This window comes from Thamnophis sirtalis, unplaced genomic scaffold, assembly GCF_051295495.1.
Source record: "Thamnophis sirtalis isolate CommonGarterSnake01/CBP01778 unplaced genomic scaffold, rThaSir2_p1.2 scaffold_7, whole genome shotgun sequence".
Lineage (NCBI taxonomy): Eukaryota > Metazoa > Chordata > Lepidosauria > Squamata > Natricidae > Thamnophis > Thamnophis sirtalis.
Window position 1 is genome coordinate 40,263,255 of NW_028261387.1, and position 15,870 is coordinate 40,279,124.

The 15,870-nt window shown below is 37.0% G+C and overlaps 1 protein-coding gene across 3 annotated transcripts in view; it reads right to left on the bottom strand.

The window, feature by feature from the left end:
• Window positions 1-3,992: 3,992 nt before the first annotated feature.
• Window positions 3,993-15,870, bottom strand: part of RNF220 (ring finger protein 220) — a 388,384-nt gene continuing 376,506 nt past the window's right edge. For all 3 annotated transcript variants that reach the window (XM_087719790.1, XM_087719789.1, XM_087719791.1), the window contains one exon: window positions 3,993-7,114. In XM_087719790.1, coding sequence (XP_087575916.1) covers window positions 7,043-7,114 — 72 coding nt within the window. In that variant the 3' untranslated portion in view covers window positions 3,993-7,042. The remainder of the gene's footprint in view (window positions 7,115-15,870) is intronic.

Genomic DNA, 15,870 nt, shown 5'->3' on the forward strand with positions numbered 1-15,870 from the left:
ATATATATGCATTTAGATTACATAGTGAGAAACTTTGAGGGTTCCCTATCACTACTGTAGTTCCTGATAGAAAGCACAAAGGCCTGCTGAGGTTGGGCAATTCTTTTTGTGAGGAAATGAAGCTCACATGTGTCACGATTGAGGAAATTTTAAAGTTTTTTTTTTTTAAAGTCATTTTAGCTTTAAAGTTACCATACTGGTCTATGATAGCCATATTGGTAATAATACACAAATACATAAAAATAACTACACATGATTTTTAATCAAAAGGCTAAGAAGTAATTATATGTAGATAGATCCATTTGTAAAAGATCCAATGCAAATCTCCTTCCATATTTAAGAAATTACGCATTTATTCTCAGAACTTATAAAATTGTAACAACTGGAATTTGTAGCGGTTAATTTGTAGATTAACTGTGATATGGCCTCTCCGTTTCTCCCTAATCCTCTACTATTCAGCACTCTATGGTGGCTCTAGGAGACACATACAGATACATCCCTTTACTATCTACATTGTGGATGTCTATATATACCTATTTTGTCCCTTCATATTTTTAAAAAGCTTAGTGTTAGTTTACCACTAAGGGGCAATTCTTCTGATACAGATGGCTGATCTTTGTAGGTGGGGTTTTTTTTTTTTTGAGATGCAACCACCAGAACCAAACACAGTATTCAAAGTGTGACAAAGGTATACAAAGTGTACAAAAGGTTTATTGAATGTTTTATTTTCAGTCTATTTCCTAATGATCCTAGAAATGGATTTGCATGTTTCTCAGCTGCTGTTTACTGGGTCAATGTTTCAATTGAACTATTCAGTCAACCCAATATTTATTTCTTGATCAATCCAAACTGTTCCATGTAAGGCATGTAACTACAATAATAGGCTGAATTCAGGATTGTAGTACCTACCTGCTTTTCATTATATCCTATAAGATCCACCATGCAAAATAAATACATTTAGGATATTGAATCCAGGAATATGAATACCAGAATTAAATGAATTTACAGTTATTTTGCACTAAAAATTATCAATGTAATTTATGGTTGGAAAAGTAATTTTGTTGCTACTACTGCTAGAAAACTTTGTGGAATTAAAACAAATCACCCAAAGAGATCAACTGCTTTCTGCTCATTCTTGATCAATAGTGATAAACATTTATGCAGTATCATATTCTACATATTTGTGGTATTTTTGCACAACGCACATATTGTATGGTTTATGATTATCTGAAAATAAAACCACCCACTGAATAAAGAACAAATTAAAACAATGAAGTTTGAAAAGAAAAAGGGAAAACCTAAAATGGAACAATATGAATACAAATGCTGCATCTTTTTTTTAATCACATATTGCCATTGCTTTTATAGTATTTTCTCTACTAATTTGTATTACAACTGGAATACAGCATTTGTGTGGATCTTAAGGTAATATAGTCTAACTTTTAGCACAAGTAGGACATCCATTTAGCCCAAGCAGAAAATCCAGTACAAACCAATAATTTGGTCAGCCAACCATTTGCTCTATTAAGGAGTCTTTAACATTTTCACAGGGGCTTTTGTCAATTGAAACCCAGTCAACTAGCCCAAAGAGAGTTAGTTTAGCTCAAAATAACTCCAGGATATTTCAAACTAAATTATTTAAACCTATGGTCAAGGGTGTTGTCTGAATAATTGTAAGATTACCAGGGCAGTTAAGTGTTTTTAAGAAATGGAAGAGATCCTTGAACACTCCAACAAAAACAAAGTTTCTTTAGGCACTATTTTTTGTGATCTTGTGACATGGGCCAGTCCTTGAAAAGAAATGGCTAAGCCTTCGCTTCAGTTCATAGTGGTGCTCTTTTCATACCATTGCTCTCTCTTTTCTTTTTATTTCAAAAGGAAGAATGGGACAATATTATAGTTATCCAGCTTCCTTTCCAGTACCTGTAAGACCATAGAAAATGGTTGTTCCAAAATATGTGTCATCAGCAATTGTGCAATGCAATTTGGGGAATAAGTTAGTCTTCTAAGGAAATTGATTGGGCATTCAGCTGTGTTACATACACGATGACATTGTCAGATATTCCCAATGCTTTGTAAAATTGCTTGTCTTGTAATTCCAAAATATTGGTTTACATTCTATTCTTTGAAGAAAAAAACATATTATGAAAGTCTGTCAAACATTTGAAATTGGCTATTGTGTGTGTGTGTGCATGTACGTGTATGTATGTATATCTATATATATCTATCTATATATATGTGTGTATGTGTGTATACATATATATTTGTGTTGCAATTGTGCTGATAAATAAATAAAGGGAGACTAGTATAGATCTATTTCAAGCTATTTAACTCTCATCAGCTAGCCATACCCTTACTGGGATTTGAACCTGTGCTGTATTACATATTAGGCAGTTGTGTTAGCCACTAAGCCACAGGTTCTCCCATATTTGCTTCCTCCCATATTTGGGCATACCAGGGGCTGTGACACAAAATTACACTTTACACTTTATGTGACTTGTGACACCTTCTAATATTCTAGAGATGGAAGGCTATGTAAATTAGATTATTGCGTTTGAAGTTTTACAGGTCAACTGTCTCCAACCAAAAGTAAAGTAACTATACACCTGTGATTTTAGATTAGTAGTCAAAATTATTTCTGGGAGTTTTCTCTTATATATTACCACAACATGGATTAAGTTTAATTAAATTGACTTTGTTGTTTTCTTTCTAAATTCTCATCTGGGAGCTACCTAAGAAGGGGAGAGTTCGAACTGGATTTAGGAAAGAATGCCCTACTTCAATCCAGTTCTGATTAACAACAATCCCCAATCTTAAAACTAGAATTTTCAGTGCTCAGTTGCAGATAAAAGTATGAGAGGGGTTTAAAACAAAACAAAAATATAGTTTGATATATACTATAAACATCTATTCCCTGGTCACCTCTTTACTATTGAGAAAATATGTTGTTCAGTTCTTAAAAATACGTACATATGCATTTAGACTACACAATGTGAAACTTTGAGGGTTCCCTATCACTACTGTAGTTCCTGATAGCAAAGCACAAAGGTCTTCTGTTGCAGGGCTGGACAACCCTTTTTTGTGAGGAAATGAAGTCTACTATAGATCACATGTGTCAGGAAAGAGGGTATTTTAAACAGTTTTTTTTTTTAAAGTCACTTTAGCATTAGTTACCTTACTGGTCTATAATAAGCATGATTTAAAGGTGTAATTCAGTGTTGGAAGAGGAAAAGTACTGGAGCAAAATTATTGGAGAAATTCTTATGTTCTGTAGGACCTGTGCTAACAGGCACGAAGATGACTGGGGCTTAATATTTCCTTTATAATTGCCTGTTTTATTGTTCATTAAAAATAGTATTATTCCACTGCTATGCAAAATTGAATAATTTTCACATTGTTTCTGGAATATGTCAGAGGAATGGTAAGGCTTTATTTTTTTTGTAACTTTGCAGCTGCTTACAACAATGACCAGAAGGATTGTAATTAATTTTTGAAAAAATGAAGTAGACTTTATAAAAGTTTATCAGTTACTTGTAAACTGCCTAAAAAGCTGTAATAGTTAAAAATAGAACAGAAAAAGGCAATGAATTGAAAGCAGAAAAGGGGACTAATAGTCATTTGATATCCTTTGTGCTACAAAGGACTTCCAAGGATGTACAATTACTGATTATGATTTAACAGCGACTATATGTGAGAGGGAGAGCCACTTGGTTGTAGTGGTTAAACCAAGTTATGACCAAGGAGACTTGATTCTGGACTCACTTTAGGCACAAAACCAGCTGCATGTCCTTGCGCCAATAACTTTCTCTCAGCCTCAAGAAGTAAGCAATGGCAAACCACTTCTGAAAAACCTTCCCAAGAAAACTGAAGGGATTTATCCAGGTGGTTGCCAGGAATCAACACTGACTCAGACATAAATGGATATACGAATTCCAAGAGAAGTACCTGATTTTGAAACTGACAAACTAAGATAAAACGACTGGAAGCACAACTTGGAAGCTTTTATATTCATTTAATTAATGTCAATGTAGTTTACAAACGGGAATGACAAGTACCTTTTTATAGAATATACATCGACACACAATCATTGACACAACTTTAATACCACCTTGTGCAGCTGGGAATCTTTGGGCAAAGACAGTTCATTTATTTTCAAGCTCATTGAGGAAAGGAGGGAGCAGCTACAGAATTCTGCAAAATGTACCTTCTCCAGAGAAGGAAATTAAAGAGTTAGGTTTTTTTTGCATCCGTCTTAAGAGGTTTCTCTGCTTTCCTTATCCTCAAGAAATAAAAACCGTAGGGTCAGATTTAGGTTTAAAATAAATGCTAATAGTTATATGTGGTTTTACATATATTCATTTGGCTTAGAATTAGTCCACAGGACCAGAAAAAGCTCTTTATTCCCAGTGTCAACTTGCTGGAACATCAAGGACGAATCTTTTTAGTTTATTGTCTAACAGATCAGAGAAGAGTAACCGTGCACTTAATGTCCCAGCAAAGAATGTTTGATTGCATTGGGCAAGCAGGTTTTTGAGTGACTCATGGTATCATCCCCATTACAGCAGATTTGGGAAGGTATAAGTGCTATACAGTTGTGGCATTTTGGGCCCAAACAAATAGCGTTCTAGATGCTTTATGGCTCTTGTAAACTGTTGCACCTTTAGGATGCCAGATCAATATTTGCTTGAACCAATTGTCCCCCCACGCCCCCTTCCTACCCACCTCCAACAACTAATACGAGCTACAAATCAGCCTTCAATGTGTTGCTTAACTGCTACAACATTTTGACAGAGACAGACTGGTTCAGATAGTTTTCGGTATTCTGGAGCTCAGAATTACCTAAGGATAAAAAACAATTCTCCACAAGATAATTGTTATGCATATGGGGATGAAACTGTGTCATAAGAGGCTGATTGACAACAGATGTCTTCAACTTGCATTCAGTGCACTCTCTGTTTGACTCAATAGGAATAAAGAATCCTGGACTGAGGAAAAAAATCTTGTGGTCTAATCAGTATCATGCCAAAGGTTTTCCCAATAAGCATGATAATCAAGCCAGATGTTTTAGTGCAATCATGTCTTTCTGAGGCTTAAATCCACAAATATAGTATAAGATGGAATTAACGAAAAGAGAGAAAAAGTTGTTTAGTAGACCCAGGGGCATAATTCCATTAATTTTCACGATGTAACCCCAGTTTAAATAGTGATTTATAGGCTTATTTGCCTGTCAGCATCAAGCAGGCTGATAACTTCCTGTCAGAATTTATAACAACTTTATAAAGTGTTCCCTGAATGGATTACAAAATGGCATGTTTGGCAGTGCATGCAAAAACTGGTTTTTAAAAAAAATTAAGGCAGGTAGTGACTGACAGGGTTATTTTCAGAATGCAAAACAAAGGGCTAAGAAAATGTTTCTGTAAGGAATGCCGAGGAAATGAATGGAATCTAAATTAATCTAATTTTGAACAAACCCAGATTACATTCCACCATTACCACAGCCCAAGCAGAAGTGACAAAAGAAGGAAGCAAAACTGGCACATACCTATTTCCTTTTCAAAATGAAACATGAACATCTGAAAATTAGATGAAACAGCTGTTAAGAAAAATATTCCAGAGTAGAAAAGACTGCCAGTAGCTGGACCTGGGAACATATCAAAGCACAATGCTAAAGATTCTGCCAGAGGCATGAAAGAACATTAGGTGCTTTTCTGCATTTATTTTGGGGCACTGTTCAAATTTAATTCTAGTAAGGTTGCAGGTTGATGAATACACTTACATTTGGACAAAAGATAGCTTTAGCTTTCACAAGACTAATTGGCCTGAACACAGCTACGCTAACAATTCCATCTGTAATAGACAAAAATCACTGTTTTCTGCTTTGTGTGAGTGCCTATCAGAGTTCACCACTAATGATGTCCTTTGTTACTAAGGCAGTTGCAACACTCCTAGGTGGCACACCTCGAACCCAAAAATTAAAACATGGCTGAAACATTATATGATTGCCAAAACTTTACAAGATTTCAGACATGTTTTTTAAAAAAATATTTTGGTGCTAGTGCCACCATAGAGGTTTACATAAGAATATTTAGTGCCTGAAAAGTCTACTGATGCCTGCTATGACTTTGTTCACAGGGAATGGGGTAAGCTTGCACATTTTTGTTTTCCCAAGTGAAAAAATGGAAAAGGGTTTTTCGTGAAGCAAGTATTTTATATAAATAGCCCACTTAACTGTAACAAATGAAAGAAAATCTGTTTTTTTTCTATTTTCCCCAGAAGTCATGTAAGTTATGGCCGAAACTACAAATTGTTAATTTTATATCTGAATGAGGAAATGTACACCACAGAACATTAAACCATTTATATTATATATATATGTATAATATATATTTATATACTTTTTTTAAACTAATGACTTTAATGCAAAAACTCTGCAGAACCAAGAAAAATATGGGTTTAATGTTCTCTGCTTATTTTTTCTCTTCTTTTTTTTAAAAAAAGTCACACACACCCCCGGAAAAAATAAAAAGGAAAACATTAGTATGTAACGTTGGAGTCTATCCCATTTATACACAACATTGTAAACATATAGTCTATATTACATGTGCTTCATTCTGCCTTTGTGGATGTGAAGGTATAAGTTTTTTCTTTTATTAAAAAAATCCACTAGAACACCACAAATAAAAAGAGGGTGGGAAGGAGACTAGATTACAGGCTTGGACATTTCCTGCGGTGGAAGATCCAGCACCTTCTCATGCTTCCCTGAAAGGTCTTGCAAGTTGTCCACGATGGAACCCCAACTCTTGGAGAGACGGGACAGACATGGAACAGCAGTTTGTAAAAAAGGAAAAACGAATCACAATTAGGATTCTGGTTTGGCCTTCTTGTGGAGTGGGCAGCACCAGTGACAGGTTCGGAAGCAGAGGCATCGTGCGGCTCCCTTAGCCTCTAGTCCACTTTTGGAGTCTTTCATTTCAAGTGTCTGGGTTGCTGCCACTCCTTCTCCCAAGTCCCCATAGTTCAAGTATCTCAGCAGCCGTCTTTTTCATAAGTAAATGCGCCTGAGGTCTCCTGGTGAGGTGATGGTATTGCACTGAGGGCATAACTTCTTGGCACCCTGTGAAGGATTGAAAGATGGATTATGAAACACAAGGATGCTACCTCAGTCACATCGTAACACAAGAAGAACTAAAAGGAAGTAGTTAAAAATGGCAAACAGTATCCAACCATTATGGCAAACAGGCTGTAAATGGTTATCTCCTTGAATACTATACAACTCAAAACGAAATCCCTTGGAGATGCTGTGCATGCAAGAAATCTCTCAAACATTGCAGAGCTGGAAAAAAATATGTATAGAGGAAAGGGGAAAAATTCTCCAAATTCAGAGAGCAGTTATAAGAATGCTTACTTGAGATTGTTTCTACCAAAGACAGCAATACCAGGTGTTAGAGCTGAGCATGTATTTACTTTTTGACAGAAGAAAATGATATATCTGTTAATTTTTGTTGAACAAATAATTGCAAAGTCAAATTTCCAAGGTTTTTTTTGTTCAATTAACATTACCTTTAGTTTTGTATGCAGTCTGAATGAAGATTAAATTGTGACTACATCCACATACATTAAAGAAAAAAAAATCTTCAGTGAGGCATACTTTTTCTCATAATAGTGAATCATTTGTCAATCTGACAAATTAATTCTAAATCTCAAAATTAGGATAAAAATATCTAAGTTATCAGCTGATTGGTAGGCATGAGAAAATGAAGGCAGCAATTTTAGCAACCCATTCTTTAGAAATAAATATAATTTGGAAAGGACTCTGAAATGCAGCATGGTGGAATTTAAAGTTAGCCTCTAACTTTGGCTGGTTCCCTGTCTGTGATCCTATTTCTCTCTTGTCAATATATTCAAATATTCCCCAGCAAAATTAATGGGGTGGTGGTAGTGGTAGCTATACAAGTTCTCAGCTGGCATAGATGATGGTCTCAAACAGACTTGTCTGAAGTCATTGTTGAAATGTCACATCTTTGGGTCCAACAGACAAAACTGGCTTGGATAAAGTGGGACCCTTGACAAGTGAAGTTTCTCCTCCTGGCAGAAAATATCCTCTACCATATTTTCACAGCAGCAACAATCCAAATTAGAACAAGTACTTTTAGAAATCAAGAAGAATCTGACTGGTAGTTGAAATTTCTCTCAGAGCCTTTTACACTTTTTGCCTTTACAATGTCTTAGGAGCTTCAAACTCTCATCATCTGTAATTCTCTCTCACACAATATGTAATAATTTAGTAATTAGTAATTTAATAAATTTATATGCCGCCCAATCCCGTAGAACTCCGTGCGGCTTACAGAAACAAGATAAAAGTTAAAAAGTTAAAAATAGAAAAATAAACAATTTAAAAACAACACGCCATACATTCTAGTCTAGGTGGGGCTGGACCTTGTTTGTGAAGTCAACAGCCCCAGGCCTGCCGGAATAGCCAGGTTTTAGTGGCTTTTCGGAAGGCCGAGAGAGTGGGAAGGGTCTGGATCTCTACGGGTAGATCGTTCCACATGGCAGCTACAGAGAAGGCCCTCCCCCAAGGGGCCACCAGCCGGCATTGTCCGGTCGACGGCACCCGGAGAAGGCCCAACCTGTGAGATCTTATCGGTCGCTGGGAGGTATGTGGCAGGAGGAGGTCTCTCAGATATCCAGGTCCTAAGCCATGTAGAGCTTTAAAAGTAATGACTAGCACCTTGAAGCGCGTTCGGAGACCAATAGGAAGCCAGTGCAGCTCGCGGAGGATGGGTATAACATGGGTGTATCTAGGTACACCAGTTATTGCTCGCGCGGCTGCAATCTGGACCAACTGTAGTCTCCGAACACTTTTCAGGGGCAGCCCCATGTAAAGCGCATTACAGTAATCGAGCCTTGAGGTGGCGAGGGCATGAGTGACCATTTGAAGTACCTCCAGGTAGGGCCGCAACTGGTGCACCAGGCGAACCTGGGCAAAAGCCCCCCTGGTCACAGCCGACAGGTGGTGTTCTAACGTCAGCTGCGAATCCAGGAGGACACCCAAGTTGCGGACCCTCTCTGAGGGGTGTAAGATTTCACCCCCCAGGCTAAGGGATGGAATGTCTGGACTATCCTTGGGAGGCAACATCAATAGCCACTCAGTCTTGTCTGGATTCAGTGCAAGCTTGTTCGCTCCCATCCAGACCCTGACAGCCTCCAGGCACTGGCACATTACTTCCACCGCTTCGCTGAGTTGGCACGAGGCGGACAGATACAGATATATTACAGATAATATAAACACACACAAACATATGTGGTGAAAATCTGGATTATGATCTTAATGCAGTCATTTTTCTACAAACAGAAGAGTTCCACTGGCAGAACAAGACAACAGCTAAGCTTTGTTGATCCCCAACAGGGGGATACCAAATGGTGCAAAGGGGAAGGGGAATCAAGAAAAAAAAATCTGCCTCTCTATCTAACAATAAGATATATACTGCACTTGGGAATGGAGTATATGAAAATTAACACTCTGAATGCATTCCTAGAAGAATATTTAAAGTCCTAGCTAAATTTAGATATAGAAGACACAATCTCAAATGCTTATTCAGTAGATTTATCTTGCACAAAAATATATTGCAGCCAAATCTGTAGATGATTTTAAGACGTACTGTATTCTAACAATACTAGTAATACAAATGCTTGTATGCAACTACACAAGTTTGACTGATGAAATAAAATTTTAAAAAAAGTTTAATGTGAATAACATTCTGAGAACAGACAGCCTTTCTAAGCCATATGGTGTATCAGAGAGTTGAATACAGAACTATAAGACCTCTCAATTATATCCAAGAAAATAGGCTGGTGCAATATATCATTCATTTGAAAACTTGCTAAGCTATTTTTAATTTAAGTATTCTCAATTCCACATGAAACACTCTATACAAGCCTCAGACACATACACTGGCACAGAGTCAATGAAAAAAGCTTTCCTTCCCAATTCCGTTTGCCAGCTCACTTGCCAGTTGTGATTGCTAAACTTTTATTTTGAAATAAAAATAGTGAAATAATATGCCACACTTGTTGAATGATGGATGAATGACACACACACGCACACACACCATAATGTAACAAAAAACCCCTCAGAAATGTTCTATTCCTTTCATCATGACCCATGGAAAAGTCTTGATGAGTAACAGAAGTGTATAATGAGTGAAGGCCACCTCAGGCTTTCCATTATAAACTTAAGTTTTCCAGGTTTTATAAAACATGGCTGTAAAATGTAGCTCCAGGGTAAAACACAGCACTAAAAAGAAATAATTAAGAGAAGTTTTTTGTTTACCTCATACATTCTTAATTAAAAATTGGCAGATATTGATTCTGAAAGTTGATTAATCATTTTGGGGAGTTCAAAAACTAATGAGCACAGTCCACTATTAAAGTCATTATTTCTCACAAATATCAGAAGAACAGTGCCTTGACAAAAGAACAGGTAATTTTGCTTTAAATTTTAAAACGTGATAGCTGAACATTCAGAGTCCAAGTTAGAATAGAATAGAATAGAATAGAATAGAATAGGCCAAGTTTGATCAGACACCCAAGGAATTTGTCTCCGGTGCATAAGCTCACAGTGTACATATGAACAGCAAGTAATAGGTTGTCTAGAAAAGAAGAAAGTTGCCAAGTTATTTAGATAAAAGCTGATCTGCACCAACTGCAAGAGAAGTACGTGGTCAGCAAATATGCTCTAGATAAAAACAGTTTTAAACATATTAAACTCTAAAAATGTACATTGATTAGAAGGTTCTGAAATGAGCATTTTCATGTTCCTAATGTATGAGCAATGCTGTTCACCCCAAATGCACAGGATGCATGGAAGAGAGATGCAAGGAAAGAAGGAAGGATTTCAAGTAAGCTAAGTGGCAACATAATTTAATATATTTATCAAAGTGAAGATAAACACTAGATATTTTCTATCCTTTTGAATTGATCAGCAAATCTCAACATTTTAAGAATGCTAGCAGTCCCATCATAAATTGATCACCATGGAAGAATGCCCATTTATAGACATCAGAGTTGGTAATTTTAAAAGATACAGGAAAGCAAACTTTAGAAATTAAAGATAACTTGTCCCAAATACAAGATAAAGAAACAGGGAGTTGGACTTTAAAATACAAAATGACTCCTTTTAAAGTGTAATTTTTGATTTCACAGAAAGACAATGAGGAAAAAATAAGTTTTATTGGAAATATGCAGTAAAGGTAACATCTGAATTTTAACACAAATCTTTAAAATTTCCATTAATTTCTTGTTCAAAATGATGCTCACTTAGCCCTAAAACCCATACTCTCAGCAAAGAAGATAGCAATAGCAATAGCAGTAGACTTATATACCGCTTCATAGGGCTTTCAGCCCTCTCTAAGCGGTTTACAGAGAGTCAGCATATTGCCCCCAACAATCTGGGTCCTCATTTTACCCACCTCGGAAGGATGGAAGGCTGAGTCAACCCTGAGCCGGTGAGATTTGAACCGCTGAACTGCTGATCTAGCAGTAGCCTGCAGTGCTGCATTTAACCACTGCGCCACCTCGGCTCCTCCATCCCCTTAGATTAAAGCTTTTTTTTAAAACCAGATATTCATTGATATTTTCAACATCTTGATCTATGAAAATGAATCATTAAATTTTATCATCACTTCCACCCCCATCAGCCTCAGCCTAGACTTAAGTATAGAAAAGTGATATCACTATAAAACCACACAATGAACCCATAAACATTATGCTATACAGGGAACCTATAGAAAGTCATACATAACCTACATGCCACTAGCTCCCACCTGGAAGTTATTGCTGTGGCAAGTTGAGGAATCACATGACCGGATTTGAACTTACAACCATTTTTATGTTGGTCATTAAACAAATCCGCTTTCACCAATGGACATTTCCCCCCGGAAATTGGAAGTAAATGCCAGAAACTGGCAAAAACTGTCACAAATAGTGATCACATGATGACAGGACGCTACAAATGGCCATAAAGATGAATTGGCTGTAAAGTGCCCAAAATATAATCATGTGTCCGCAGGGGTGTGCGTGCCCATTGTAATTCTGAAAATGGGTTTTGTCTGTTGTAATTTTGATTGGCTGTTTAACTGACCAGCGGTATTCCAAATTCCATGGCAGGAACTATTAGAAAAGAAACATTAGAAGAGTATAAAAATACCAACTTTTTTAAATTTAATTTTATCTTAATCAGTGTATATTTTTAGGACAGGTAAAATGATGTTCTCAGTATCTGGAATAATAGAATATTTTTTAAAACAACTTATCACTTTCCAGATAACCTATTTAAGAATCAAACAAAGTATTTATAAGGGGTCCTTGGTGCTCTCTGAGCTTGGTTGTTTTCTTGCAAACATTTCATTACCCGAAGTAGGTAACATTATCAGTGCTGTTGATGTTACCTACTTTGCATAATGAAACCATCCTAGCTCAGAAAGCACCAAGAAATGAGCACTCATACTTCCGGGGAGGGACCTTGCCGTCGCCGGCGGCTCAACTGAGCTGCCCCCAGATTTCTGGTTCGTTATCTACTTAATATCAGTAGATATCTGTTTCTTCAGGCAAGAAGATAGCAGTGAGAGACCCAGCTGGTAAGAGCTTTCTTTGAAGTTTGCAGTTTTTTTTTTTTTTTTGCTGTGAACAGAAGGGGAGAGACGGCCAAAGCTGAGTCATACCTCCGACCAGAAAATCTCAGCTGTTTTTTGTAGCACAAGGCAAGGAACCCCCGCCCCCCTTAGGACAATTTTTGAAACTATTTTATCTGAAATTAATACAAGCAGAGCCCGGACCTGAGAACTTTATTTGCTTTTTCTATGGAAAATCCTAGCTATAAAAGCTCCTTTGTGTAATCGTTTTCAAGATGGCGATTTTGTAGCTTCTGCATTTGTTATAATGGTATATCTCTAATTCCCTGGCACGACTGACAGAGAGAAAGATCAAAGGAACAGCCAGATAGCATTCTCTGACTAATTAGATTTGTTTCCTTGAAGACCTACCAAGAATTTCTTTTTCTCTCTTATCAATTTTTAAAAGCTCCAAAGCCTCCTTGTCAATAAAGGGACACTCTAAACACAGACGAATATGAACTGTTTCATTATAATGCTAATTTTTTGAAACTTGCCTTGTTATAACGCTTTTTTCTGACATCTTTTGAAAAACTTCTACGAACAAATTAGGGGGGACATAATACTTTCTTCCCTCGTAAGCTAAATAACGGGCCAGCCGAGTTTGAATAACTGTTGAATAATTGTTTGAAGAAAAGAAATAATGGCACCAAAATCAAAGTCAGGGAGACGTCCTTTTAGCAATACACCTCATGCATTTGGCACAAAGTCGCAGCTTTCACCTTCTACGCCCCCTACTGGAGATTTGCTAACGAAAGAATTTCTTTTTGAGACTCTTAGAGAATTTAGAGAGGAGATGAAGCAACTTATTACAGACTTATGTGATAAGCTTGATACCAGGATTGCTAAAACAAAGGATGATATGGTAGGACTTGTAACTGTACTGACAGAGTATGTTGCTGGAATGGAAGATAAGCTTGAGCTTCTGGAGGAAGCCAACACCAACCTGACATCCAAAATTGAAGTGATGCAACAAAAAGTTGAAAATGCAGAAAAACAAATTGTCACGATAAATTATAAACAGATGGAGCTTGCATTAAGAGTTAGGGGACTGCGTGAAAACGAACAGGAGAACTTGAAACAGATTTTTTCAGAGGCCTTTAATCGTCTGGTGGGAAGACCGGGGATCAACTTTGACTGGCAGATCGAAAAAATTAATCGCATTAACTCTTGGGCGGCAAAACAGAGACAACTTCCTCGAGATGTAATTATATATTTTACTACAAGAGAGTCTAGAAATGTGATACTACAAGAGTCTTATAATACCAGGCTACAAATTGACGGACAGGACTTGATTGTCTTGAAAGAAATACCACCCCAAATGCTAAGAGCCAGGAGAGATTATGCTTTTCTAGTGGAAGAACTCAGAAACCGTCAGATACAGTATAGATGGGATGTGCCATTTGGTATTATAATTACATTTGATAAGCAAAAATATCGTCTCAACTCTGTATGGGAAGCCCGAGATTTCTATCACAAGACCCTGAAGGTGGGACACCCTGAATCATCTGGACCTGGAGAAAGACAACGAGAAGGACAAGATAAACAACAAATCACACAACTACAAGACAGAAAGCATCATTTTCCCCTTCCGGAAGGGCAGGAGACCAGAGAACAAGGACCTAGCCGTACGACTACTAGACGAATGGGAAAACAAGGCAGATTGCAACAATCTCAATAATTATCGGCCATTGATTAAGGAGTTATGTCTGAACTCATTATAAAAGAGAAAGAAAATATTTTGCTATTTCAAACAGCTCAAAAACGATATAACTTGTCAGTAAGAAAATTATATTAAACTAACTGATCTAAAATATTTGCTCAATCTCGAATTTGGTCAATATTTTGTGACTTTTGCTACGCAAAAGAAAAATGGTATAGTTGTATACTGAAGAAGAGACATTAAGGCTGAACGAACTGATGCAGATCTCTTTGGAAGATATATTGCATTGGATCTAAAAAGACTTGATGGACAACTTTGAATTTTTATACAAATCACTAATGATTTATTTTCTAGGGTGAAGAAGACAAAGATTGCGGTGAGGGTTCTCTTGGATCACAACCCAGTTTGGACGCAATTGGGAAGTGTAGTGTAGGCAAGAAGGTCTTGGAGGTCGAATGGGAGCTTATTTTGATACGGAAAGCATATTAATGATTGTAAAAATTGTTATCTGAATACACTGTTCGGAACGTGAATAAGGGCATATCCAGGGAACTTGTAGGAGATCTAAGTAAAGCATATATGAGAAGAGTACTGATGAATATAATATGTATATGTATATGTATGTGTGTGTGTGTGTGTGTGTGTGTGTGTGTGTGTGTGTGTGTATGTATGTATGTATATATATATATATATATACACACACACACACACACGCACACACACACACAAACAAAGGCAAAACCGAAAAGAGTTGGAAGAGGAAACCAAAAGAAAAATTTGAAATATATCTAAATTGTGTTATAGAGGAAGGAGGCATAAAGGGGACAAATTAAGGGTTTGGAAACAGATAGATATTTAGATAAAGAGATAAGGCCCCTAGCTAGAGAAGAGTTCTACTTGGTTAATTTATTTGGTTTTAATACATTTTGAAATCCTGTAGGTAATTAATTAATTAAGATTAGGAACAATGTAAACTGCTCAAGTTTGTGTAATGGTAAGAAGCTGAGTTCAATGCAGAGATTTTACTGACTTTTTCTTTCTTATTCTTTTTTCTTTTCCCTGTTTTTTCTTTATCACTTCTTCTTTCTTTTTTTTTTTCTTAACTTACTTGGTTTTAATACATTCTAGACTGTTTGATAAAAAGCTATACCGGATACGGGCTCTGGGAAGTCGGAAGGGGGGAAGGGAGGTGGGGTCATAGGGGGGAGGGGGGGAGGGGGAAAATATAGTTTGTGCCAGTTTTTAAAACAACATGAATGCACTTGTATACTGTTGCCTTTTTTTTAAATTTTAGTATAAAATAAGAAGCTGAATATATCGATGAATAGTAGAAATACACCGAAGTGAGGAGCAGAGGGAAAGAAGAGGGAGGGGCAGAGAGGGAGCGTGAGAGGAATGGAAGGAGGGTGAGATGGAAGGGAGGGGGAGAAAGGAGCGTTAGAGTGGGAGGGGAAGTAGGAGAGGGGAATGTTGGAGGGGAGAAAGGAAAGTTGGAGGGGGGAGAAAGAAAGGGTGTATGGAGGGTTGAAGCGCTAT